This window comes from Filicampus tigris, chromosome 8 (genome assembly GCF_054856515.1).
Source record: "Filicampus tigris isolate MCC_2025a chromosome 8, RoL_Ftig_1.0, whole genome shotgun sequence".
NCBI classification, from domain to species: Eukaryota; Metazoa; Chordata; class Actinopteri; order Syngnathiformes; family Syngnathidae; genus Filicampus; species Filicampus tigris.
This window is the reverse complement of record NC_141224.1, coordinates 13,387,223-13,415,142: the sequence shown is the minus strand read 5'-3', so window position 1 is coordinate 13,415,142 and position 27,920 is coordinate 13,387,223. Positions and strand designations below refer to the sequence as shown.

Here is a 27,920-nt window from a genome sequence, read left to right as displayed (position 1 = left end):
CAACTGGACGACCGTCCGAGTTTCACTTTACTACTACTTTACCGAAATGTTAATATAATTTAAAATAGCAAAATTGCCAAAACAACAATCCGTGCCGCCATGTTCACTGACGCGAGGGAATAAATCGATGACGTCACACGAAGTGTCCCAATTCTACAAATATTGTACACTCGTACCCTGCGCCCTCGAACCTTTCGTGCCCTTCAACTACGTGCGCACTTCGGCGAAGACCGTAGGGTACAAGTGTGGGTATTGGGATTGGGCCCAACGTCTCAACAGACTATTTGACTACCGGTCACATGTCTGAAACGCCGGAAGTGACTTATGCTAGCCAGCGAAATTGATCATACAAATAATACCATAAAAATGACAATGTCATTCTCTGTATTTCATTCGTCGCATTTATTGTACAGTTATCTTTAAGTAAAGTAGAAGATTTAAATTAAGTCGTGTTAGTGTAAACTGATGGACAAAGACAAGAACAGCGACACTGTAAGTACTCGCACCCCACCACCACAACAAGAAGCCTTGCTAGCTAGTGTCACTCATTTTATTCCGTGTTGCACCATCCAGCCTGACCACAGCAATTGGATGGAGATGCACCAGTTTATTGGAGACCTCCTGATGTCGTCTGGGAGCTCAGCGAAGGAGCAGCCCGACGTCATGAACGTGTGGAGCTTGTTAGGAGGGGACACGCTCCAACAAGCCCGACCGATGCACGACAAGACCGAGGCGACATTGAGGAAAAGCATAGCCAGAGATGGTAAGTGCTTTTGAGGGGCCACTCAGTGTGGGCGCAGGCCACATGTGGGCGATGGCCGTCAGTTAGATAATAAGCAAACAGTTCAGTCCCTGTACATGCACCTTGTACAAACAAACACAAATGTGCAAATGCACAATACAATACATTTTTATTTTCATGTGTCACATTTGACAAATACAAAAGAAATACAAAAACATTATCCTTTCCCTGTCATGTGTGCTAGATATGCGCCATGTCTGTACCTGCCCCGGCTGCCCTTTCTCCTCTCCCAGACATGCCTCGTCCTCACTTGCACCCTCAGAGGCTCCAAAAGAGCAAAGCCCCTCCTCCACCTCCACCAGCGCTACTCTCCCACTGAGTTCACCTGACAGCTGCCCTGAACCTGGCGGCTTATCTGAGATCAGGCCCAACCCGGAAACTCCGCCATCCCGACTGTCCTCCTTGAACCAGCTCTCCTCCATGTTCCCTTGCTCCGCCTTCTGCCACACGCACCACCACTTCCACCACCACCACTGCCCTATAAGCACGTGCTTGCCGTACCCGCAACCTCCTTTCCCCTGTCTGGCATCTTTGCAGGCCCGCCTGCACCAACGCGGGTCGGAGGAGCGCGGCCGCCCGCCGACAGCCCCCTCGTCGCACGCCTGCATGCACTGCCCGGCGTTCTTCTCCAAACCCTCGCAGCTGCTGCAGCATCAGCGTGCTGAACACGCCCACAAGCCGTCCGGCTTCCTGTGCACAGAGTGCGGCCGCACCTTCAACTCGCATAGCAACCTGCGCATCCACCTCCACGTGCACACGGGTGCCCGGCCGTACGCCTGCTCCGAATGCGGCAAGGGATTCAGTCAGTCGGGCGCTCTCAAGATCCACAGGCGGATCCACACGGGCGAGAGGCCGTACTCCTGCGGCTTCTGCGGGAGGGGCTTCCCCCATCTGGCAGGTGTCCGAGCCCACCAGAGGATCCACACGGGGGAGAAGCCTTACCGCTGCAGCCAGTGCGGCAAGTGCTTCACCCAATCGGGAGCCCTCAAAATTCACGTACGCATCCACACCGGCGAGCGGCCGTTTGTCTGTAACATCTGCGGAAAAGCCTTCTCTAACCGCTCTGGTATCCGTTTCCACAACCAAACGGTCCACGGTCTGGCCCCGGAGCAGGCGGGGCCCACGGGGGTGCCGCTTGGGCGTCCTCGTGCTTATCCACCCACTAATCTGAACACGTCTCACAGCCTTGACGGGAATGCTCCGTCGCAGACCGGGAATCATTCCGGATTTGCGATGCTCAGTGGGAATGCTGGCAAGTGTCCGACAGAGGGAGAGAGCGCAAGGCTGATTTATGCGTGCGAGGACTGCGGCCTGCGTTTTAAAGACGCACCTTCACGGAACAGACACCAGACTGTGGCGCACTACTCTGCGGAGGAGGGGGCCCCCAAAGACCCAAGCACAAACGAGGGCGTCAGCCATGACCGTGGAGAGTAAGTGTTGTATTAAAGGTACAACACCAAATTGTTGCCAAAAGACTTTTCTTACAAATCATAAAGTATTGCTTGACCTTCCACATTAGAGTTACAGGGGAACCTCCAGAGTCGGAACACCCAAAAAGTGGGGTTCAATCCAAACTTTCTGGTATGTTACTGTATGCCCCAAAAGTCAAAGAAAACAAGGAGTTCAAACAATGTCACACTAGATCTTGTAATCTAAAGCACTGGTGTCATAAACATGAGCTGTTGTCAGCTACAGCTCACACCCAGACCGTCACATGCAGACTTGCCAATGTCACATGCCACCCCACTAAGCACCGCCTCTTAGAGGCAAATGCATGTACAGTATCTAACAGACATTACAATACGTATTGTATTTCCAGTATGATTTATGTTTGCACTGCAATTAGTATTTTTTTGTGTTCGAATATGTTCACATTGTGCTTTAATAATGTTAAATGTGTTTGAGTTTTAACTTTTTTATGGGCTCGGTATCTCAGATTTTCACCCATTGCAGGTGGGTCTGGGATGTATCCAACATGATAAACGGGGGTTCACTACATCTATTGTCCAATTTACATTAAGAAGGGATTTGAAGAGGAGGATAGGTGCTTGTTAAACCGGTAATAATGAAGAACATTTTCAGTACTGATTTTCTGCCATAATCACCCCAAAAAAAGATTTTACAAGAAACATGAAGTACACACTTTATTTGCCTTGTTGGTCCACATATAATGATCTTTGGTGCGCCTGTTTTAGGGATATCACAATATCAGCAATACCGTGATACCGCAAGATTAAAATTGCCACGGTATATCGTCGTTGTCATGTCACAATATTAACTCATTCAATGCCAGACATGTTCAGAGCCTCTTTTACCCTAACGTTTGAAAAATATTTTGAAAATATATAAATAAGTTCCTGGGATGAATGGCTGGACTCTGAAAAGACCAATACATATCTCCTTGGCAGTGAATTAGTTAAATAAATATTGATTGATTTAACTGATTCAAACCAAAGACATATTTTTGTCAACACATATAAATGTCCTTGGCACTGAATGAGTTAACAGCAGCAAATCTCTTGAAAAGTCTAAATTGCTTTCCATTTGTGCAGTTCCAGCACCCTCTGGTGGTTAGTTTATTAGTGCAGTTTAATTTGATACATGACTGGCCAAGCCGATTTCCACAATATTGTGATGTTTTTGTGAGCTTTATTATTATAATTTTTTTTTACAATATAGTAAGTTTTATTTTTGTATATTTCACAACTAACATTGTTGACCCTCATAGCCTAGCTAAAACCATTGATTCCCAACCATTGTTAAATGGCGCATCAGTGCACGGTGAGAGATTATCACGTGTGCCACTGGAAATGATGCAATTTCGCTTAAATAGTCCAAAATTTGTTTGCCACATAATTTGTCTTTCTTCATCCACGTGTAGTGACAGGTAGAGCAATGAATGCAACTTTTGTGCCTTGGATTTGTCTTATGTCAAATATATGCCTTTGCTCATTATAGAGAAACACCTTGAGCAATGCATGCCAATAAAGAAACCACAAATAACCCAATATGTGTACTCACAACACAAACTCCTCCGCTTAATGTTCCCTCTTCATTATGTATCCTCAAAAGAGTGAGTCATTTTACTTGATTGGAATTTTATATAAGTGTTCTATTTTTTTGCACCCCTTTGATAGTTAATGGGTGTCCAAAATGTTAATTAAACATTGTCTGTACAGTTCGTAAAGGTTTAATGGTGACTTTGGAGGTTCCACTGTAATAGGGATTTTTTTTTTTTTTTTTTTTTTCAAATACGAGATGGGATGAGCGCGCTCAGTGCTCACCGGTATCAGCAAAAATGGAGAACAGTCACAGGACAGTATTAGTTACACAAGCACAATATATTGACATCAGTGTTGTTTCTGTATTAATTTGACAGTTTTTCTTTTGTTTGTAGGACAGCATTGCATCACACTCAGTCGTTTCAAATCTGTGATGTACCTAAAGGTGTGGGCAGTGATGGATTTATGAGTTGTATTCACGTGTAAAATGTAAAATACAGTAGCTTTGTCGTGCCTTACAAGTAATGTGTTTCTCCCTCCTAGTCCCCAAATAGCACTACATTGATCTTCGATTCAAGACACTTTTTGTGCAACCAATAGTTGTACTATTAAAAAAAAAAAAAAAAAAAAAGCAAAACAGCTGTAATCAACAAAGAAGCACAATTTATTTTTTAACTCATTCAGTACCAGACTTTTTCAGACACTCTGTAAAATGAGTATTTCATTGGGATAGAATGAGTTAAATGTTAAGGTGAATCTTAAATTTAAGACCACACCAAAAAGGTGACTGAATTTATATAAAATCCAGTGTTTGTGTGTGAGACACATTTTTTGTGCACTTATGTTAAAAACATGTAAAAAAAAAAAAAAAGTGTTACAAAATCTTTTGTTTCTTTTTTCTCAGCACAGATACAATTGTAGAATCTCAACATGTCCATTGTGCCTTTGTGCCATAATCTTTTATAATTTTTTGGAAGAAAAGGTGACTGTAAATACAAATGCATTATCGTATGTAATTTGTTGTTTTCCTGTAAGACAGTTTTCTGAAAGTGCATCTTGTGACCAAAACAATCATTCATCAATAATAATAAAAAAAATAGATATAAGATATTGAATGAGGCATATTTTCTTTGTACAACACTGTATTTACACTTTGTTCTCCTTTCGGACGCACAGTAGTGCGTGACGGCTCCCGCATCACTGGGTGATCAACTTTGGGTTCTCGCATCACTGGAGATTCTGCTGTGTCATCTTTGGTCCACTTGGGACAACACAGTCCAACCCGGTTCTTGTGAGTTGGCATCACAAAGGTTCCTCATACCGCTGCAATAAAGAGTAACATGAATTCGGCTCGGCGTAGACATCGTTGGCAGGTCGGGGTGCATTGGCGTGGAGAACGGGAGTGCAGTAGCCATTGTCCAGCATCCTGTGGGAGGGGCAGTCGTAGCTCCCCGGGGGGCCAGTAGATGCCGACGTCGGGTGTTTGCGTGCGTTGCCTTGAGTGGCCCCTGCTGCGGGTGCGCACTCCTGCTCGCCGAACGGTGTGGCGTATTCGGGTTCTGGCGGAAGCGGCTCTGCATATTCCGGCAGGTTGCCAGGGGAGTCGTAGTGGCTGAACGTGAAGGGGATGGTGTAGCCCTCATTTGAAGAGGGCCGAAATGTAGAACCCACCATCTGTCCCGTAGCGGGTTGGGCATAGTCTACAAAAACAAAGTGTTTTATTTAACACATGGTCAAAATAACATAACCTTTGTATTACATATTGCCAGAGCTGGGCACGTGACCCTTGTTTGCCCGTCCGGCCGCGACACTTCACCCTTGACCTGGGTACCCTTCCGGCCTCGACTCCCCGCCCTTATTCATAAAAATTAAAACCCCCCCGCCCCGTTACGCCCCCGCCCGCCCAAAAAAAACAACAACAAAAAACGTGAATGACGCCGCCGCGGGAGAGATGCTAACGGCAGAGGTTTATTTCAAGATGCAGCAAATGGGGATCGTGGGTGAGTAGTTTCTTTACACACACATACATGACATAACACCCATGCCGCTGCCAAATTAGCTTGCTTTGCAGCAGCAACAAGCTGCGTGGTGGGAAACTTTGTCATTGCAACATGTGACATAATGTACCGATCAGAGGAGCAACAATTCCTGATGTGTGCGTGGCATGTGTTGCAGACCTGTCGGTCATGTGAATCAATGCGGCAGTTGTCGCTCGCGACGACGCGGGAGTAGAAAGAAGCCTAAAAAGAAGCCTTTCACAGAGTAGGCTGAGATGAAATTTGGCCGCCTCGCGAGCACGTCACATGCATGAGGGGCGATTAGTGGGTCGGACTAAAATCCACTTCCGTCCATGCTTAGTCCAGCCCTTTTTTAAAAATTTGTCAGTTTTTGTCACAATTCAAGTTATTAAAATAGGATTGGAAAAAAAATACCAATAGAGCTGGCTGTATTGACTGTTACCACCCGCCGTGTTGTGCATTTCCACCACTTACAGGACGGGGGTGGAACAGTATCATATGATTGCTAATCTGTCAGACTGGCATGTCCAAGTCGTCATGTACAGTTTCTCTCGCTGTCATACGTAGGAAACCAGTCAAACGTTGATCTACAATCTACATTAGTAGCCAGGCCACCATCAAAATGACACCCCCTCACTTTTCAGTCTCGTAAGAGCCCAACTCTTCTGCCTAGTTTGTGTACACATGAGCTAGAGCAGCCTCAATCTCCGGGACTTTTTAATTAGACAGGCTGTGCCGGACGGCGCTTTGTCTTAGCGTCGCCTCTCCGTCCTGTTTATCAGTCTCAGTGAAGGGGCCCCTCTCTGGGGGGAGGGAGTGCGGGAGGACTGGTGGGAGGCGGGAGTGTCTTTATCGAGCGCCAATTAAAGGGTCCTTCACAGAGAGGCTCCGCGGGCAAAAGAAAGGAATGTTTACACAGTGACTGGGTGACGGGCTAAAGAATGGACAGCCCATAGAGAGAGTTGAGAAGCCCGCCGTGACAGCCCAGCGCCTGCTTGCAGCAGGAAAAATGAAGAATGGGGGGAATGACCATTACAATCCCAATGGCCGACCAAAAAGGACTGAATATGGCTGCATGGACAAGCACATCACTGATATCATTCTGACCATTGAGTTGGGGGCTCGGTAGGTCGTCGTGGATATTTCGCTCCAGAGGGTACGAGATGAGCTCTGATGGAGGACATGGGAGAGTCTTCACCTGGAAACTTTGGCAACCTGCTGAACACACAGTCACGGTTACTCTTTAACCCCAATTAACAACATTGGCATCAAGTTGAGGGAAGAAGCAGAATTACTTGTTGGCACGGAGTACTTCATTTGGGTAGCCTTTTTCCTGCATGGAAGAGAACACAAACCTATTACAATGTTTGACAAAATATTATCTCTACAACTATGTCTTCGCACACGGTCACCCCACAGAGCCTCGGGTTCTGTTTGAGGTTTCTTCCATAGAGAGAGAGGGAGTTTTTTCTTCCTTCTGTCACCAAGTACTTGCTAGTCTGGGGTTCAGTTGTTTTTTCTTTTGTATCATCTAGAGTACCAGTAAAAAGTTTGGAAACACCCCCCGTGTTCAGTGTTAAAAATGTCCTGAATACTTAAAGCGTTAGTCAATGCAAACATTTTGTTTTCAAGAATATGTTCTATGCAAGCCCACTAGTTGAAACAGGGCATTCTGATAAATATTGCGTTTGTGGGATAAGTGTTAATCGACTCGTTTTTAGCCATCTCTGGGGGCGGCCATTTTGTCTTCTGTCGACTGAAAATGACATCACGACTGCTCACAATGACAAATCACGGCTCAGATTCAGAAAACAAGTCAGCCGTGATTGGTCGTTGTGATCAGTTGTGATGTCATTTTTAGTCGACAGAAGACAAAATAGCCGCCCCCAGAGATGGCTAAAAATGAGTGCTTTTTGCTGCTTAATTTATATTCCACAAACGCAAAATTAATCTGAATGCAGTGTTTCAACTAGTGGGCCTGCTGGGAACATATTCTTGAAAAGGGTTGACATTGGGTTGACTTCCACTTTAAGCCACATAATGAAGAAATATTGATGGAATTATTTGCTGAACAAAAAATGTTAATCAAAACAGAATGTTTTCCGAATTTAGATCCTTCAAAGTGGGCACCTTTTGCCCAGATAACAGCCTTGCACATCTTTGTATTTTCTCAGTCAGCTTTATGATGCGGATGATGCTTTATGACCTGATATGACTTTCCGTTCACAGCTGTGCATTACTAAAAGTTAATAGCTTGAACCTCTTGACCTCTTAACGTGGATGAGACCATTTGAATTTGAAGGTACTTCCAAAATTTTGACTGGTACTATAAGGAATGTGGTTCTTGACCTGTTCGATGAGTAACGTGCCTTGCGATAACATCTATCGTGAATTGGCACTGAAAAAATGAAATTGACTTGTCTTGACTCAATCTGTCGAGGTAGGAAACAGACTAACAATTTGTTAAATGGCTGTTGCTAATTATTGCGAGAAATTATTAACATTGGTTCCTTCACATAGATAAATATCACAAATGACATGTATTGTTTGTTTTTGATTGTTTTGTTCGATAAACAAACAATAATTATCATTAATTATTATTATTAACATAAGAGAATTTTGAGTTAACTTATTTCAGAAGTGTGTATCAAACTGGGAGCCGTTTGCATAAATCAAGATCCAAGAAGTAGCTCTCTGTTTCAAAAACGATGGCGCAAAACACCTAGCTAACCACTCATAACATATAGTATTATTTAAATTATTTAGCGATGGAAAGTCTTCTTTCTAAACGGTCGGTACTCTCTGTAATTGAGTCAATAAAAAGCCTCAGCCATTACCTGAGGAAATCTGGTGTATTAAAAAAAGCAAACCTTCTCTTCCACCAGACTCCAGCCAACAAACACCCAAAGCACATGATTAGTCCCAGGACCACTCCCACTGCGATGATGACTGGTTGACCAGATCCTGCACGGCAAGTAAGTCATTTGTATTCATGCTATAGCACTTAACTAAGATTCCAAATGTATCACAAGTAATAATATATGCACTCACTCTGCTTGGATTCCACTAATACGGGACCTTCTGTGGGAGTGGGAGATGTTTTTGGAGTCGCTGTGTTAGCTTTGCTGGATGGAGATTCTGTTAGGCAAAAAAAAAAAAAAAAAAAAAGTAGGGCTGTTAATGCCAGCAGATGAATAACATTCTGTAAATCTATCAATCAATCAAATAAATTTATTTATACAGCACTTTTCATTCAAAAACAATGCAACTCAAAGTGCTGTCCAATAAAAATGTCCAAAACACAACATAAAAGGAAGACCCGCTACCGCCCTCCCTCCCAACAAACCCAAAGACATATCCGCCAGTACATCAGCACTCGCAAATACACACACACACACACAAAGCACACAACTTGATCAACTGTGTTAAAAAAGACATGACAAGGCACAGAGAAACCATATCAGGAAAGAGTACCCAAGGGGGGCTCATTCACGGTGAGGGAAATGACAGCCCACGGGCCACAGGGAGTGCCACCATCACAGAAACCCCCGGCCCAGATTAGCCGGGGAGACCCCACACCTAGTGTGGAGGCCCCCGGTCACCTGCACCTAAGGAGCCCCTGCGATGACGCCCCCCGCGGGAAGGGCAGCCACCCCCAACCACGCGGAGGCCCCCCCATGAGGAAACACTGGAGCTAAAAGCTAACAACAACAGAAAACTAAAAGACAAAACAGTAAAAAAAAATCAAATCAAATCAAATCTAGAAAAAGGCCGAGGCTATACCTACCGTCAGTTGAGCGAGACCTTGGCGTGACCTTGACAGGGCAGCCCAGGATTTGAAGTTGAACCGAAGCTCGGCCACGGCAGCGCAGAGGCCGCACACGGACAAAGCGAGCCACTGCGGGAGGAAACAGGCTGTTGAGCACCCTCGGGTGACCGTCGGCAAAGGCCTCAAACACCTTGTAAGAGATATAGAGGTGCTTTATTTATCCGGTGAGAAAAAATTAAATAAGAGCCACAAGAACATCTGATAATTTCTCCACAGCCACATCAGCAAATGTTGTATCAAAACCAACCTTCTCTTCTTTGCTGACAGCGTCTTTGTAAACTTTCCAGTTCTTCCTGTCTCTGCTAAAAAGTATTGTGTAGGATTTGATGTGGTTCTCGTTAGAGCCGGTTGTGATCACTCCTGAAAAAAGAGAAGTGGAACAATGTTGTTTCACTTCACATTTTGTCAGTTGGATGGTCAAAATCTGGGCTGAATTGCTACTTTGAATGAGAATGTGGAAGCACCTGTGGTCTGATTTTGTGAGCTGTCCATTAAATGCAAAGCCTCATTAAGGAGCGCTTCCTTTTAAGAATAATGCAGTTCCTACATTTCCATTTCCATGCAGCGTTCCGAGGTTACTAATACAATCATTTAGTTTGTACAGCAGCTTAGAGGGGAAATCAAGCCAAACATATTTTTTTCAAGAACATGTTCTATGCAGGCCCACTAGTTGAAACACGACATTCTGATTCATATTGCGTTTGTGGAATATGAGTTAAGCAGCAAAATCCACCCCTTTTTTAGCTATCTCTGGGGGGTGGCCATTTTGTCACTTCTGTCGACTGAAAATGACATCACAAATGCTCGGGGCTCAGGTAACGACCAATCACGGCTCAGCTTCAGAAAAGAGGTAAATGAATAAAATACATCGCCCTGACGAAAACACTCAAATGAATCAATGAATTTTACCCAGCCTTTCTTTCGGTTTCAATGTATTATGGCCCCAGCTGCTAGCTATTTAAAAACGGTTTTATGCATGGTGTTGCATTTATATTAGTATCACTTATAGGCTATACTATATTAAAACTAAAAAGGTTTTCAAGAGGTCTTATTTTACTCAGGGAAATCATTTTTAATCCTACCTGTGATAGAGCTTTTATCAGAGAGTCCAAGCTCCACCCACGGTGATGGATCGTTCCACCCTGCGGTCCAGACGAGCCCCTCGTGTCCAGAATGCACCTTCCTGGTGGACAAGGGCCATTTGTGCTCTTGGCTCTCGTTGTCCCCAAAAGATGAGGCGTTTAAACCATACACTGCCAGCATGTTGTTACATTCTGTTGAGCAATCACACCAAAGGATGGACTGTATGGAACTTCTTGTAGTTCATTACGATATGCTGAATTGTTTTGTAAACAGCCACTTTAGACAGCCAGGAAATAATATTTATAAACTACTGCAACACACTTCAGAATGGAAATATGTGACTTGAGGCCATCAAGCTGTACCTTGAGTGAAGACCAGCTTTTTTTCGGATAATGACCCCCTGTCCAAAGAGAAAAGTCAACATTAAAAAAAACAACAACTTTTGAAGTAGGCAGTGATGAACACTGTCACTTTTTGCAATTGTTAAAGATGTTAAGACCCGCAGTTTACGGACATTTTAGAAAGAATCCCGTTGGAAAAGGTGGACTCGTAGCGCGTCAAGCTCCTTCCGCGGCTCACGCTCACGCGACCGCCGAGACTGTCAGACATTGCTCCGGCGTGCACAGCGGACTTACACAGCGCCGACGTCTGTGGCACAGAGGGCAGATGTGAATAACAAACCTCTTTCACATACAGATCAGGCAAAAATCACAACATGGATCCTTTTACAAGGAAGCTAGCATATGGCCACAACTGCTCACAAAAATGGCTTCTGAAGCTCTGTTTCCACCAAGTAGCTATGTTCGGTACTGTAAGCATTTTATTCCATTGTAAAGAGTTCTGATTTGTCAGGGTGCCTTTTGCTCTTCGATTTAGGGGGATGGAGGGACCCACACTGCTTGGTGTTGATTGGTCAACTGAATCTGCCTTTCGTGTTACAATGAATTGCATGGGAAGAAAACGGTTGATGACAAAGTTCCGTTCCTTCAGTGCTGTTGTAACACGATTTTGTATATAAGTCGGGGCTGTCACTAATCTATGCTCACACATTAGTAAAGGAGGACCCCTTGTATTGTCATCAAGACCTGCACCTATAAGGTTTAAGGTTTAATTTTTGTATTGGATCATACCTAGATAGACCAAAACAACGTTGGCCAACAGGAACAGACGCTTGCCCCCTGTGGCGTCCGGCCGGCTGTCGGCACGTCACGCTGGAGGAATACACCGCAACGACAGACAGCGACGCTGACCGTTAAAGTACCTTCTGCGCATGCATAAGGTGTAACACCCTTCCATACCATCAGCGGCGGTAGTCACTATTTGTCATTGTTAGAAAAATCCAACCGGAAAGCTGTTGGCCGGGGGCGGATTATAAAAACGTAAACAATGCATTTGGCTATATTCTTCGCTCACGATGAACTCCCACGCGAAGTAAACCCTCACGTTCTTGACACGGTATTGTGAAATACTTAAATTGTCAACCCTCGCTCTTGTACTTGTAAGAAGATTAAGGCAGCGGAGGCGTGCTCACTGTTTTTCCGCATTTGTCACTTCCCGTTGGTGCTCCGCGCGCTGATTTGCTAGCTAACGGCCAATCAGAGTGACCAAATGTCACGACTGGCGACGCCGATTCAACATGCGTAATCGCCCCCCCAGACGCTTACTGACAAGTTACGACACCACGACGGCACATTCAGACGCCACGACGCTTCACGACCTCCGACGTCGGTTTGGTCTATCTAGGCCTTTAGACTGGTCAGAATTGATCTAATTCAATTCAAACTGTGGTGACCAATTACCACCTCCCAACTACTTGCCTTTTAAATGCCATGTACTTACATCTCGGTAGCCCTGATCGCGACCTCCCCAAATGTCTCCCGTCACATTTTTACACCCGGCGGGGCAGTAAACACTGAAAAGCAGAAGACACGTGAACAACTCTTGGTGGTCTACTTCTTAAACAATGATGTGAAACATGCAGTATTTACCAACCTCACATGTGGCAAGCTAAAATGAGACCCTAGTTGTAAACAAGAGATGATATCTGCAACAACAAGTGAGACAAAATAATGTCATTTGAGTTAGAGTGGGATTTAAAGGAAGACGTGAGTATGTATTAAAGGGCTTACATAACAAGCCCCCCTCCCCTCCCTTTACAACACAGACATGAGATAGCCCAGTGTGTTGCAAATGTTGCGATTATTAGGGGGATGAGCGGTCATCAGTGTTGAGATGAGCAAGGCCTTTGTTGCGCTGACTGACGAGCACGGCGACTGGTTCTCGTGTGATCTCAGCTAACAGACGGCGGTTTGTGCGCCCAGACATGGGGAGATTTCACAAACAAGCTACGGGAAGACAGGAAACCGTGATACACGCAGCGCAGTCCGGATGACCTCATCCAGGGAGACTAAGTATAGACTCCTGTTCAGACCGGTCACATGATGCAGGAAAAAAAAAACAAAGTCCCTATATCTTTTTGTCTAACAACACAAGATGTCCCTTATAAAATACACGTCATGTAGCTGTTGTCACATGGCCATTGGTGGTCCCGGTGTTGTAAGAGGAGAAGAATTATTCCTCGCTGAACAAGGCATTGAAGCGAGAGGCCTCTCAGTATTCAACCAGAGAAGAGTCTTGCATTCCCAGCAAACACATCGAGCAATGAAAGTGACTGAGACTGAATGCCGATCAGTTGTGAGAAACACACATGTACACGCACACACTACAAACAATTGCGCGCACAGTAAAAAAAAAAAACACGCAAAATGATTTTAAATCATGTCAAACATTTTTGAACAGCTCACATTTGTACTTGGGCATCCCACATGATGACGTAATGAATTATTACTATTAAATTACTGTACAAAAAGAGTTGGACAGTTTTCTCATTTAATAGTGCAAGAGAGTATGTAGAAACTTTTAACTGTTAGTCTAGATTAGTGGTTCCCAACCTTTTTTGGCCCGTGTACCCCCAAAACGGTTTTATCATACCATGAGTACCCCCTCACTCATACGTGTTGATAATTCCCCAAAAGTAGACTGTCACCAAAGCCCCACCCATAGTGACGGGATGTGCTACATACCAGGATAAAGGTCTGTGGCGTAGGACAGTAGAAACCCCCGTCCAGACCGATGTGACCCAGACTTGAAGGTTATTGTCACTTCATTGCTAGCGAGTGTCATATTCTTTTGTGATGCATTAATTCTCCCACACACCGGCCCTGTTGAACATGCAGAAAGATATTTTGAATTATATTTTAATTATACATATTGTTTATGGACTGCCAACCAATCCAGGGTGCACCCCACTTCACGCCCAAGGTCAACTGGGATTGGCTCGGGCTCACCCGCAACCTTCATGAGGACGAACGCTAAAGAAAATGGTTGGATGGATTTGGTATATTTTTTTCGCCAAGATACCCCCTTAAAACTGAAGTGTGATTAGGGCAACAGATTGTCCAAAAAGACTTACTTGAAACGTAAAATGTTTTACAATTATAAAGAGTAATTAACTACTGTATATTTAAACTAAATACAAGTAAATTCAAGTAAAAATGACTCACTTTTTTTAAGATGCCCAATGGGCACATAATTGAGAGGGAACCAAAAGGATTGAAATGTAGTGTTTGTTGGCAAATTTCTCTAGTCTTTTTCATGCTAGTCATTAGCCAAAATGTATTCAGCTGCATGCTGTTGACCTTAGCATGTGCTAAGTCAAAATAATAAGTGTACGGAATTAAGAATGAATTGTGTTGCTCATATATAATGAGTATATTTTTCAAAATGTTATATGATTGTAATTATTAATCTAGACTCTTTCATATATCACAAGAAATTAAATTCCCGGTCCTATGTTATTTATCATAGGTTATCATTACACCTTTTCTCTTTGCCGCCGCTGGCTCATTGTGCGATGCAAAAATCAGAAAAGACAAAGAAAAAACAAAACATGCACACATTGAGCTGAAATTCTGGAAAGATTATGTTTTGAATTCCCAATTTGGATTTTTTGATTCATCTCCAAATTGTACAACTTTTGGGATGTTCCGCCCACTGTATTTGTAGGTAAAACTAAATGCGCCACGTTGCTTTTTCTAATGGTGATCTTTTTGTGTGAGTACAGAACTGAATGAGGCGTCTGTGAATTCACTTGCTGCACAACCTTAAAGAGTTGTAGACTGTCACTACTTGTAGGAACAGTAACCCGGGAGAGAGAAAAGAACATTACAGCCATGACTCAGGTACTACGGTATCCAGTAACAAACACAATTGGCAATACAGTCCTTCTATCATCAATTTCTCAATCGTCCTTTTGGCGCAGTGCCAAATTTCTATGCCCCCAAGACACAACTTTGTGTCTCTGAGTAGGCTTGTTATATCAATGTGTCAAAGAATTGGCATGCCCTGGGTGTATTGGCAGGGGAAATGTCTGCAATAGTATGGGAAATAACATTTTGTCAGAGAAAGAGAAAAACAGGATGGAAATGTTTACGCGGCGAGTGAAACTTCTCACCTAAGAGGGGATGCCCATTTTTATCTGCGATGACGAGAGAGCCATTACTGCAACCGCGACTACTTTCGATGTCAAAATCCCCCAAAAGAAGTCGCAGTGTGCGCCCTTCCGGGACACGAAGCTTCCACTTGCACCCGATGTTGCTGGGATATGTGCCTGGGTAGTTCTGTGAGGATAAAGTGCCAGACTCTGTTCCCAGAAGTGTATATCCACAGCCATCACCTGTAACAACGCAGATAAAGCTGATGCATCGGGTCAAAACTAGAAAGAAATGTTCTCATGTGTTTCAAAAAGCAAGTGGATGCAAGCAGCTGGAGTGGAAAAAAATAAATAAATCAAAATATGAAAGAGGTGCCTTTTTACGTCCATGCTGAAATGTCAAATAATAATTAAGCAATACGCTAGGGACAATAAATTCATTTAAATAAAAAAAATATCTCAAAAGTGAGACTTAAGTGGGCCCCCACACACTCATGGATCGACCTATTCACGGAATTTCAATCTTACTATATTTATTTGTGTGTGTGGGGGGAGGGGGCGGGTGAACCAACCCTTGGTTTTCAAGGAAAATACATATTGGAGGTTTATCAGTGTTTGTCGAAGAATTTTGTGGGGGATGTTACCCAAAACAAAAGAAGCAAAATTCATGTATAATTGACACCTGGGGGAAAAAAAATAAATCCTAGGGCCCATGAAAAACGGGGATCTACTGTACATTTGAACTCCAATTACAATCAGTCATGGCATTTCAATAGTATATTATCTATTAATTTAAACTTCATTAGTATTTGGCAAATGTTTGATACTATACTGCAAAAAACATTGAAACAAGACAAAACACGACATATAGTATATTCTTATAAATGTAGATTAACTACAGTATGAAGAGTTTCAACCAACAGATTGTATGATTTGTAAGCGTTCCCCTTCTAAAGCAGCCGTGAGAAGCAGAAGATTTTCACATTTTTGCATTGCCAGCACTTCCTGTCTGTGACTAATAAACGCCTCCTCAGAACACACACAGTAAACTACAACTTGTTTATAACTATCCATCTGTGAGGGAAGCGGTCACACATACATACAGTATATATAAAAAATCTACACACTCCTGTTCAAAATGCCATTTTGGGGGGGTAAAATCAAACAAAAAATGAGACCAAGATAGTCCATATAAAAACTTTTTCCACCATTAAAATCATTATCTGGACAACTAAGAGGTGCATTCCACGTTTTTTTTTTTTTTTTTCATTATTGTTGTACTGACTTGTGTTTCCTCTTCATGGGTAGAATTTCGTTACGTTTTCATAGTGAACGCTTAAAAGGCTGAAAGCCAGTATCTACTAAGTTAACAACTATAATTGAAGTAGATGAACTATCCTTATTGCAATACAGATTAATTTATTGCTTGTGTTTGTTAAAAAAAAAAAACATGGGAAGAAGACCTTGAAAAAAATAATCACATTAAATCGCAATTGCAATATTTAAAAAAACCCATCAATTTAGTTCAAATTTTGACTTACTTAATTTGTTCCATTTGTTCATGCTGATTCATAACATCATCTGACTTCTGAACTGACATCTGTTCCTGCGACAAACACACGAACCAGACTGAAACACTAATATTTAGATTATCTAACTCATCAATGGGTCACAGTAAATAAATGAGCAATTCCCATAGTGAGCACACAGAGATAGGCTATGCGGGGGCGGCAGCAATATGTCAAGTAGTCAAATGATCCAGGAAAAAAATGCACTCATCACCATCTGAACTTCATCCTTAGTGCTTGTCTTCCATATATGGGTGCTTAAGATTTGTTGAGTCCAAACTGAAGGATAACCTTGTGTGCTCAACCTGTGTCCTGAAACCACGCACACACACACACACACACCAGCCCCCAACTTCTACACAGCTCTTTCTCTGTTTTTTGTTTTTGTCCCTCTTCAAGCCCCCCTAAGGATTTCCGGGAAATGCCACAGCGACGTACAGTAACCGCGGGCAACCGAGCATGGATTTGTCACTTTCCGGTGGAAGGGTTACTTTAGTGAGCAGTGCTTTGGCTAAACCATCTTTCCCCTTTCCCCTCTCCTACAAAAACATGAGCTCATTCTATCCTGATTTGCCCTGTTTGGGAAATGTAGAAGAACGGTTGCTGAGAAGTGGATTCATTTGGGGATAACAAGACCCAGTTCCATATTTTCCTCTCGTGCTTAGCTGGCAGGCCCTCACAGGTCCACACAAGCAGAAGGGATGCTCACCTGTAGGACCTGCAACTACACTGCATTAACCCTGTCTAGTGTGTCAATAGCCTTTTTTTAAACACAAATATTACGCAAAAATACTGCATTGAGGAAGACTTTCCAATAATTTACGTGTCAGTGTACGACAGTGATATAAAAAAACGGTTGAAGAAGAGAATCATGCAGGTATTGGTAGAATCTCATAGTAACAAATTACCCAGCATCCATCTTTGCCTTTTGCAGGTTGTCCTGCCTCTCTTAGAGTTCGGTTACTATTTCTCAAAATAAAATTGATGGGTTGACTTCATCCCACCATTCCGTGGCTGTTTGGAATGGTAACACAGAAAAGTGTACAAAAGGAAGACATCTTGTAGGTGGCGTACAGAGGTGGGGAAAATGCCAGCTTTCATAGGCAGTAAAAAGCCTCTTTTACAGAGATTCTGCAAATATTGACAACACATTCACAAAATGCCAGGAGGAGACATACTGTGTGTTTTCACACAAAAATGTAGCATCCTGCAATCAGATAAGCTGATGTGTGACAATTACATTTCGGACAGTGACAGTTGCTTTCATGCAACACGGTGGGAGAAAATGAGTGTTGGGTGGTAAACTTCACAATTCCGTCCCAACTTTTCTGCACACCTTTACACACACAGACGCTATCCCGCTTCTGTTATGATACCAAATGTGTAAAATTGCTGGGTTGACTTTATTCTCCCAATTTCATGTTAGTGTCTTTTCTGTAGATCGGTGACACAAATAAAAGACATGCTGTTTTTTTTTTTTTATAAACAGGTTAATAAGGGGTCCTCGGTTTATATGCGACACTTCTGATTTAGGACATTTCAAAGTTATAAACTTTGCATGGTGTAAGTAGATGTCCTCATGCAGCACATTCAGGCACGGACACTTATTTACTCTTTTTCATTTGACTCTTTTATATTTATGGTCTAGATGTGATTTTCACACAATATTTAGTGTAATTATGACGTAACTACTGCGGTAGCGTAGGTTAGTGATTGACAACAATGTATTATGATTTACTTCAAATTCAAACTCCGTTTGAAACCAAGGACCTGTGTAAATACACCGTTACACAACACAAGGGGGGAAATAACTATTTTTTTCTTCCTACTGTGCGTGCTCCCCACCAACGCTCTCGGTATGTTTCCGAGCAATTACAAAGTGACTCGATCAAGTTAATTATCAGCCGACGTGAGGAAACCAAAGGGAGACGGCCAAAAATAACACATCGATTCCACTCTTGAGTCTCGAGTGTAATGAAGATATAATGCTTATTGATGTGGCATACGGATCCCACTTAAATGTTGGAAAGACCTGTGGGAAAGGTAAACTCATTGCTGCAGGTAAACATTAAGGGAAGAGTATGAGAAGAATGTGTCACACGTGATCACCCCCCCCCCCAAAAAAAATTCGTACTTGCAGACATAATGACTACTATATGATAGAACAGCATCCAAAAGTGTAATAAATCACAACTAATCTATGACCCAATTGATAAAAGTGCCTGACGTGACAGTGGGATGACGTTGGAGAACAGAAGATAAGAGTAAATCTAAACATTGTTTTACAGTCTGGCTGTGAGTTCGAGCAGAAACATAAAACTGTATTATTTACAATGAAAATGTTTAAAATGTTCAAGCAGTTGCTAGCTAGCAAACTTCCATAAAAAAAGCCTCAATATTCGTAACTTACCCTCTTGGCCGTGTACGCGTATAGGAAACGCGATAAATGCTAAGCAGTATCCAATTAAAAGTGATTTCAGCGCATTTCCGAGGTTTTCGCACTTTGTTTTCATTGTTTCCAGAACTCAGTGTGGGCAAGTAAAGTGCAAGCCGCGGAGGCTCTTCTATGTGTTCTTGTGTTCTGCTCTCGCAGCTGAAGAAAAGTTGTAGTAGAAAGTACTTGGTGTTTACTATTGGCCACGAGACGCTTACCCGACTTGTGATTGGCCCATTGGCGCTGTCAATCAACACACCGTCCGCATTCCATTCCTAAGGGGCGGGCTACTTGTCCGTACTGATCTGAAGTCAGTCTACGCGCGCTTGTTAATGGTTCACCTTTGTTTACAGGGAAGGTAACGCTGAACTCGGATCTACTACACTTCATGATTAATTGAAGCTGCAATTATGTTTTGTTGACATGTTAGAACAGTCCACGTATACGCCCCCGTCACCCTTTGACAAAAGCACGTCTCCTCTCGAGGTACGTTCCAAAACAAAGAAGTAGCAACCACACGAGTGGCATTTTAACATATACAAGGTTTTCCTTTTAGAGTACATAACGAGCGCGCGTGTGTGTGTACGTTGTGTGTCTTTAGACGCGTGATCCGCTATGGGCTGAGAGGCGCGCCAATCAAGCGGCGCCCTCGCACATAAGAGTAATTTGACCGATTTACACAGCATCGCGTGCGAACGCACCGCTTGTCGTGACAGCGGGACAGATGCTTCTCAGGCAAAGGCTGCCTTCAGTGCGGGGAGCGTGGACGCGTCACGGCGCATGCTCTCCTACCTCTCTGGCCGGCGGAGGATGAGGAGAACGGTGCCCCGCTCAACAACGGTAAGTCAAACTATGACAATGTTGACTCAAAGTAGCAGGTGCTGTGTTTGGGTGGGTGCTTTTTGTGTGTGTGTCGAATGTGTGTGCGTGTGTGTAGATCAAGTGGGTTTGTGCGCTGGTTGTGGAGCGTGCGTGCCGGGCTGTGCGTGACGCCGCGCCAGCAGACGTCAGTTTGAGTGGGTGAAGGAGTGTGAGGGAGGCACGCAACGGCTCAAGCTCAGGCTACTTGCTAGTGTTGCTATGTTGGAGCTCTTGCATTTGGCACCTATTCATTCTTGAATAGACGGTTAGTAATTACCACTTTTCTCATTAATATTTTATTGCTATTGAAGAACGTAAGGCTGCTTCTTTGTGCACAACTGACAGTGTTATACAAATAATCACATTTAAATTAACGCTGGCAGTTTGACACGTATGTAAATCTTATGATACAGATCATTTCCTTTACACAGTGCCATAGTGCACTACCGGATCAGCCAAAATTTCACCTCAAATCAGTAATTTGGTTCTAAACTTACTAAAACTTATAATTTATTACAAAATTGACAATGTAATACACACACTAATGGCAAAGAACAATTACCAGTACAATCGTGTTTTGCAAATCTTTGCTACAGCATCCGTACAGATATGTGGTGTAAATAAATGGAACAAATATTCACTAGGTTAATAGCTAGCTACACGACAACAGTTTAGTAAATATATATTTTATTATACTTCCAATGGTAGGTTAGTTAACTTGCATCTTATTTTTCTGTGTCTAGACCACAACTAATAAAGCTATCACAGCATGGTAAATATATTTGACCTCATAAAATATGAGAGGGTACCTTGATTTGCATTATGAAACTGCTGTATACTGTATTGTCTTGTGGCAATTGATCCTTGAGTCTTTTCTAAAAGTTTGGCGATTCAAGACTGAACCCAACGAAAGTGTTGTAATACATTACACGACACCTCCCACTTTTTAAATGTTTAATCATTACCGTTAGTATTTATCATCATAACTATATGTCAGCAATAGTATAATCTATTATTCAATATTGTTACCATCTTTTGATATCACATGGTCGAGGTTCTACTGCCTTATTGTTAGGCAAGTGGCATCCACTTTGATTTAATTTAAGTGACCAATATGCTTTCTCGACTTTTAAATGATTTTTGTTATACTGTATGTATTACAGATTACTACCTTCACCTGTTCATTGCCATGATGCTGTTCCATTGTTGAATAATACAGCTCCTTTCTAACAGGACAGATTTTATCTTAGTATTAGGCTCTTCATGTGCATTATCTTAATGCATAGGCTTGTTTTGCACAGTGAAACAAGACCATTTCATGTGTGGATTATTCCATTTTAAGCCCATTATGGGTTCATTTTCGATGGCGGTTGCATGTCAGACATCACGGCTTGGGGGAGAAGCTTTCATTGACGTGTGTGTGTGTGCGTGAAAATAGTGTCTGTGTACTGCTGTTAACATGCGTGGCTGGGTCTCTGTGCGTGCAGCTCTGTGAGGAGGGGTGCTGAGGTCATTGTGTCTGCAGGGGATCTCATGATGGAGAAGGAAGAGGAGGGGGCGTCCAGTGGCAACAACCATAAGGCTCAAGTCATCCTGCACCTGCAGCCCATCTTGCATGGGTAAATAGCACTATGGACGTTGCAATAGAGACAATACTTATACATACACAGAAACATATACACTTGACATCCGCTTAACTAGATTCACTGGTCTCATAAATGTTGCATAATAATTCGGAATGGTACCAATATCAAGGTATGGAAAGAATTGTTGGTACCCCTGTATTAATGAAAGAAAAACCCACATTGGCCGCATATATGACTTGAAATTGACACAAGTAATAATAGAAACTTTATAGATACTAACCAGTGAAAATAAGACATTGCGTTTGAATTGTGGTTCAAGAGAGTTATTTAAAAAAATACACTCATGAAACAGGCCTGGACAAAAATTATGGTAGCTACCCCTAGAAAAGATTCTAATTGATTTGACATTAGGGACATGTTCATCCAAGGTGTGTCCTCTAATTAGCATTACAGGTGTTTTCAAACTTGTAATAAGTCTGTTGGTCTGTTTAAAGGGTGGCAAGTAGTGACTGGGCTGCTCGGTGACATGGTGCCCACCACACTAAACACGGAGGTAGTGAAGGAGAGAGCTGTCTCAGGAGATTAGAAAGAAAATTATAGACAAGGATGTCAAAGGTAAAGGCTATAAGACGAGCTCCAAGTGGGCTTCATATTCTTGTCACTACAGTTGCCCATATTATTTAAAAATGTAAGATCCACACAATGGTAGCCAACCTCTGTGGATGTTGCTGCAGGAGAAATTTTTATGACAAATTGAGGAGATGGACAATATGAATGTCTAACAAAAGCGCTCAAAACAACCCCCAAAGAAATTGAAGGTGAACTCCAAGGTCAAGGTACATCAGTATCAGATCGTACCATCCGTCGTCGTTTGAGCCAAAGTGGACTTCGTGGGAGATGACCGAGGAGTACACCATGGTTGAAAATCACTAAATCAGTAATAACAAAAGTGAGACTTGGAATTTGCCAAACAGCATGCTGACAAGCCACAAAAGTGTCTAGGAGAACGTGCTATGGACAGATAAGACAAAACGGGAACTTTTTGGCAAGGCACATCAGCTCTATGTTCACAGAACCAAAAATTTAAGCATACCAAGAAAATAACACTCTCCCTACTGTGAAACACGCGGGGAGGCTTTGTTATGTTCTGGGGCTGCTTTGCTACATCTGGCACAAGTTGTCTTGAATCTGTGCAGACAATCAAGGTATTCGAGAGAGAAATATTGCTGCCCACAGCCCAGTATCAGAAGGTTTGTTCTTAGTCACAGGTCATGGATCTTGGAACAGGATAATGACCCAAAACACACAGCTAAAAACACCCAAGACTGGCTAAGAGCAAAAGACGTGGCCTTTTATGAGCCCGAATGTAAATATTCAATTTTTAATTGAACAACAGTGGAAGGAACTGAAACATGCTGTCCGGAGGAAGCACCATTCAAACCAGAGAAAACTGGAGCAGTTTGCTCATGATAAGACTGGGTCAAATACGAGCTGTGAGGTGGAGAAGTCTCCTTGAAAGTTACAAAAATCATTTGATTGCAGTGATAACCTCAAAAGGTGCAATAAAATATTAAGTTAAGGGTACCAACATTTTTTTAATAATTCTGTTGAACCACATTCAAAATTGGTTACTTTTTATATATGTTTAACTTTTTATTACTTTTGTCAGATTCAAGTTATTTCTGTGACCATTGTGGGATTTTCATTCATGAAGAGAGATTTGTCCACATGTTTATCATTCATTTAAAATCCAGAAACAGATGATGTGGGCAGCGCATCTGTCTGACAGTTGAGACGGATCTCGTTTTGGGCTCCTCGCTGTGCTTGTGTGGGTTTTCCCAGGGTCTTCCGGCTTCCTCCCACATTCCTAAAAACATGCCTGCTTGCTTCAGTTAAGACTTTAAACTTTCTATAGGTGTGAGGGTGAATGGTTGTTTTTCCCTATTATTGACTGGCGACCAGTCCAGGATGTGCCCTAGCCCTGCCTGTCACCCAAAATCAGCTGGGATGGGCCCCAGCTCACACATGACCTTAATTATTAAAGCGTAAGTCAACCTAAACATATTTTTTTCAAGAATATGTTCCCAGCAGGCCCACTAGTTGAAACACGGCATTCGGATTAATTTTGTGTTTGTGGAATATAAATTAAGCAGCAAAATGCACTCGTTTTTAGCCATCTCTGGGGGCGGCCATTTTGTCTAGTGTCGACTGAAAATGACATTGCGACTGCTCACAACGACCAATCACGACTCAGATTCAGAGAACAGGCCAGCCGTGATTGGTCGTTGTGAGCAGTTGTGATGTCATTTTCAGTCGACAGAAGACAAAATGGCCGCCCCCAGAGATGGCTAAAAGCAGGTGAATTTTGCTATATTCCATAAACGCAAAATTAATCAGAATGCCGTGTTTCAACTAGTGCGCCTGCTGGGAACATATTCTTGAAAAAAATATGTTTGGGTTGACTTCCGCTTTAAGGACAAGTGGTATTAAAAAAAATTATGGATGGATAATGACAGTTATCATGATCTTGCCAACATGTACTAACAATTGATTGAAAATCTATTTTGATATGATTGGAGTGTAGATTGTATGAAATTGAAGTAGAAATATTACGCATTTTATTTACAATTTCAAAGACTTCCCAGGAGTCTAAATAACATATCTATGGCATCTTTTGTAAAAATACCTCATGAATACTAAAAAACACAGAGCATACCATAGTAACGTGCTAGTTTAATTTTGTTCCATGACCAGGTTCATAACTAACTTTGCTCATATATCCAATACATTTTACCCATACTTCACACATTTCAGGCGTGCCCCAGAGATCTCTCCCGGGGCCCCTCCTCTTTATCATCTACCGCCTTCCCCTTGGCAATTTTTTTCATGGATTTAACATGGGGGCGGCATGACTCGATGGAAGAGTGGGCATCTCCTAACCCAGAGGTTGTGGGTTTGATCCCTGGTACTTGTGACCATGTCTAAGTGTCTTTGAGCAAGATAGTGAACCCCCAGTTGGTTCTAATGCTACGTCATCATTAGGTGAATGTGAAGTCAGTGTGAAGAGCTTTTGATTGCCTTAATATGTAGGAAAGCGCGAAAGACCATTTACCGTTCAATTCCATTGTTATTCTGATGACACCCAGCTATACCTCACCGTCAAACCCTTTTCCACTCTACTACCCCACTCCTTTACCACATCTGCATCTCTGAAATAAAATCCCGGTTTACCCTAAACTTCCTAGAATTAAACAGCAACAAGACTGAGGTCCTCCTTATTTCTAAAACAGCTGGCTTTTCACACCCCTTCGCCCCAAGTTAGGTTTCTTGTTGTTATTCTTGACAGCACCCTATCCTTCCAATCCCACATCAGTAACATTACCCGGTCCTTGTACTGTACTTCAATCTACATCAATATCAACCGTCTCCACCCAACACTGCATCCATAAACTTCAAGTCCAGAATTCAGGTGTCCGCATTATAACCTGAATTCCTCCATCCAACACATCACCCCTGTCTTCCAACATCTCCACTGGCCCCCGGTTAAGTTCCGCATCCAATTCAAAATCCTCCTGTTTGCAGTTAAGGCGACCCCCAACCGAGCAAAGCAAAAAAATTGAGCGACCCCTTGTGACTGGAAAAACAAGTTGGGGCAATCATAAATGTCAATGTATTTCTTATTATGGTGAAATTAGCTTGTTTTAAGGTTGGATTTGGCTCATGCATTGAGCCAGCCCAAATCCCACCCTACATACTGCTGAGCCATTGGCGAAGCCGGCTTTTGTTTTAAATATATAGCCGTAAATATAAAACAAAAAATTAAAAATAGTAAACATTGCAGTAACTATGCAGACTACAGACTACGGCGATGTAAACTAGTTCATTGTGTCCTGTTTGTAACCTTGAAATGTCATAATTACAGTAAATATTTGTATAACTACAGCAAATGTTTGTAGGAAAAACAGCCACGTGACAATGTCTTACGCTACAGTGTAGCGCCAGTCATACCCTTGTAGTATGTTAGGACCGTCGTAACCGAGAACCTCTTGTTCCTTCATTGTCAGTGGCTCACTTGAACAAATAGGCATAATCATAAAAAGAACCATCATTTTTAATACTTGGTTTAAAAACGATTTGCCTGAAATTCATAATCACCCTATGCAAATACTTCAGGACTTAATGACAGAGGGAAAAATTTGGAAAAGACTAACCAATGTCATCACCATCACTACAGCTCAGGTTGGGTGAGAGGGAGGGTACACCATGGACTGGCCGCCAGCTAATTGGAGGGCACACAATATATAGACAAACAATAATTTACACTTGCTTTCACACTGATGAAAAACGTTTTGATTGTTGGGGTCATCAATGGCAGGTTGCCCCCAAGGACCACATAAAACGCCTTTGAGTGCCTTTGAGCCTCCCTAAAAATAGTTCACCAGTAATGGGACATTGTGATTTCCTTGGAATATTGTACAAGTGATCATTTCAAAATGTCAACACTTCCAGTGATAGTGTTGCATTTTAATATTTATATTTGCTGCTTTATTAAATCATTGTTAATGATTTTTGTTGTATAACATTAACATTATCAAAGAAATATTATTATTGATAATGCAATTAAAGTTTATTCGAATTAACATAGTTGTTATTACATAAGTGTTTATCAAAGTCGTAACTCTTTGCATTATTAATCAGTACTGAAGAAGAAGCTATCTCTTTGAAAAAGCTTGTTTGTTACTGATTTAAAGCCTTCAATGACCCCAGCAATGATTGTTTTGGACTGTAGGAGGAATTGGAAGAATGCGGAGAAAGAAAGTCCACTCAAACTGGCAAAAAGACAACTATTCTTTAATATGGTACTAGTTTTTTTTTAATATGTGACAATCTGTTGCCCTCTGCAGGGAAAATTATGACATTGCAGATACAAGCAGCACGGTCCTGGCCATAGAGACTCAACATGGTAAGTAATATACTGTAGACACTGTGCCCTCTGTAATTGCTTGTCTAATATAGCATAAAATTGTGTTATTTGCAATATACACAATTATTGACTGAGCTAACTTGCACTGGTGAACTCTGCATTGTAAGTATTGTTTGACATTATGTCTTTTCTAGATGACAGTAAATCAGAGGGTGAGAGTGTGGAATATGGATATCCAATTACTTGTGGAGAAAGTAGAGCAGTTTTACTCTTCAAGAAGTTTGTGTGTCCTGGAATCAACGTTAGATGTGTCAAAGTAAGTGTATGGATGCTGTTATATTGGTTCTATTCATGTCGTGTATGTCTTTGCTTGTTTGTTTGTAAGCACACACTGTTGACTTGTTTTCACAGTTTAATGACCAGCTTATCAGTCCTAAGCAGTTTGTACACCTGGCAGGCAAAGCCACCCTGAAGGACTGGAAAAGGGCCATCAGACTAGGCGGTGTTATGCTCAGGTAAACTTTATATTTTTTAAATTGTTGTTTCTTTGCTTTATTTTCATGGCTGACTGGGGATAGGCTTGTTGTCTGAAATAACAGCCTTTAGTTTATTCATCTCAATATTTACTACACTGCAAAAACAAAATGATATCTGTTCAATTGAAGGAATGGAATAACATTGCCATGAACAAACATATTGAGGCTAACCTTGAAGGTAAAAAAATATATATACTTATTAGCAAGAAGAGTTGGAAGGCCAGGGTGCCCAAAAAAAGTTCGGAGACAGCACTCAAATTAAATAAATTCTGGGAGAAAGTTTTATGGTCTGATGAGACAAAAAGTAACATTCCCAAAGTGAAATGGGGGAACTTGTCATCATCCCAAACATACAAACAAATAAACAATACAATTGTGCCCGTGAAAATTAGTGTAGCTCATTTCATGGCTGGCTTGTATGGCTTCTTGGGAAAAAAAAAATCAAATACTCCACAGAATCATTTTGTTTGACAATTTACAGAACAACTGAATGGATCTTTTCCCATTCAGTTGTTCTGTCCTTTGCCATCCAACATGATTATGACCAATTATACATTGCCAAAAAACAAAGGGTTTCAATAGCGGAATGAAGTGGAAGGGATTTTCTTATGCAAATACTTTATTAAAGCGAAGTCAACCCAAATATATTATTTTTTAAGAATATGCTCCATGCAAGCCCACTAGTTGAAACAAGGCATTCTCAATCCAGACAATATTGTGTTTGTGGAATAAGAGTTAATCCACCAATGATATCACAGTTGCTCAGGGCTCACGTAACGACCAAT

The 27,920-nt window shown here is 42.1% G+C and overlaps 3 protein-coding genes across 8 annotated transcripts in view; 2 read left to right on the top strand and 1 right to left on the bottom strand.

Moving 5' to 3' along the window:
- Window positions 1-310: 310 nt before the first annotated feature.
- Window positions 311-4,912, top strand: LOC147143789 (uncharacterized). The gene is made up of 3 exons (XM_086037601.1): window positions 311-492; window positions 574-763; window positions 987-4,912. Exons 1-3 carry the CDS (start codon window positions 466-468, stop codon window positions 2,234-2,236), a joined length of 1,467 nt encoding a protein of 488 aa, XP_085893727.1. The 5' UTR covers window positions 311-465; the 3' UTR covers window positions 2,237-4,912.
- LOC147143788 (discoidin, CUB and LCCL domain-containing protein 1) lies at window positions 4,446-19,446 on the bottom strand. 3 transcript variants are annotated; one of them, XM_086037597.1, is made up of 15 exons: window positions 19,205-19,446; window positions 15,248-15,469; window positions 13,818-13,955; window positions 12,727-12,778; window positions 12,574-12,646; window positions 11,249-11,382; window positions 11,097-11,134; window positions 10,734-10,925; window positions 9,899-10,011; window positions 9,610-9,781; window positions 8,874-8,960; window positions 8,693-8,786; window positions 7,118-7,155; window positions 6,930-7,040; window positions 4,446-5,504 (listed from the first exon to the last, which is right to left on the bottom strand). In XM_086037597.1, the coding sequence occupies exons 1-15, from the start codon at window positions 19,305-19,307 to the stop codon at window positions 5,107-5,109; spliced, it is 1,965 nt and encodes a 654-aa protein (XP_085893723.1). In that variant the 5' UTR covers window positions 19,308-19,446; the 3' UTR covers window positions 4,446-5,106. The 3 variants fall into 3 exon arrangements, with proteins under 3 accessions (XP_085893723.1, XP_085893724.1, XP_085893725.1); XM_086037598.1 differs by having other exon boundaries at window positions 6,930-7,037; window positions 19,205-19,444; XM_086037599.1 differs by lacking the exon at window positions 19,205-19,446 and adding an exon at window positions 16,768-18,038.
- The window catches only part of LOC147143787 (glucocorticoid modulatory element-binding protein 1-like), a 29,580-nt gene continuing 9,710 nt past the window's right edge, over window positions 8,051-27,920 (top strand). Inside the window, exons 1-8 of one of the 4 annotated variants that reach the window (XM_086037603.1) lie at window positions 8,051-8,124; window positions 8,708-8,797; window positions 19,582-19,714; window positions 19,830-20,068; window positions 21,615-21,708; window positions 26,580-26,638; window positions 26,794-26,915; window positions 27,011-27,114. In XM_086037603.1, coding sequence (XP_085893729.1) covers window positions 21,623-21,708; window positions 26,580-26,638; window positions 26,794-26,915; window positions 27,011-27,114 — 371 coding nt within the window. In that variant the 5' untranslated portion in view covers window positions 8,051-8,124; window positions 8,708-8,797; window positions 19,582-19,714; window positions 19,830-20,068; window positions 21,615-21,622. Of the gene's footprint in view, window positions 8,125-8,707; window positions 8,798-19,581; window positions 19,715-19,829; window positions 20,069-20,130; window positions 20,355-21,576; window positions 21,709-26,579; window positions 26,639-26,793; window positions 26,916-27,010; window positions 27,115-27,920 lie in introns of those variants that run through there. The other 3 variants (XM_086037602.1, XM_086037604.1, XM_086037605.1) reach the window with 3 other exon arrangements.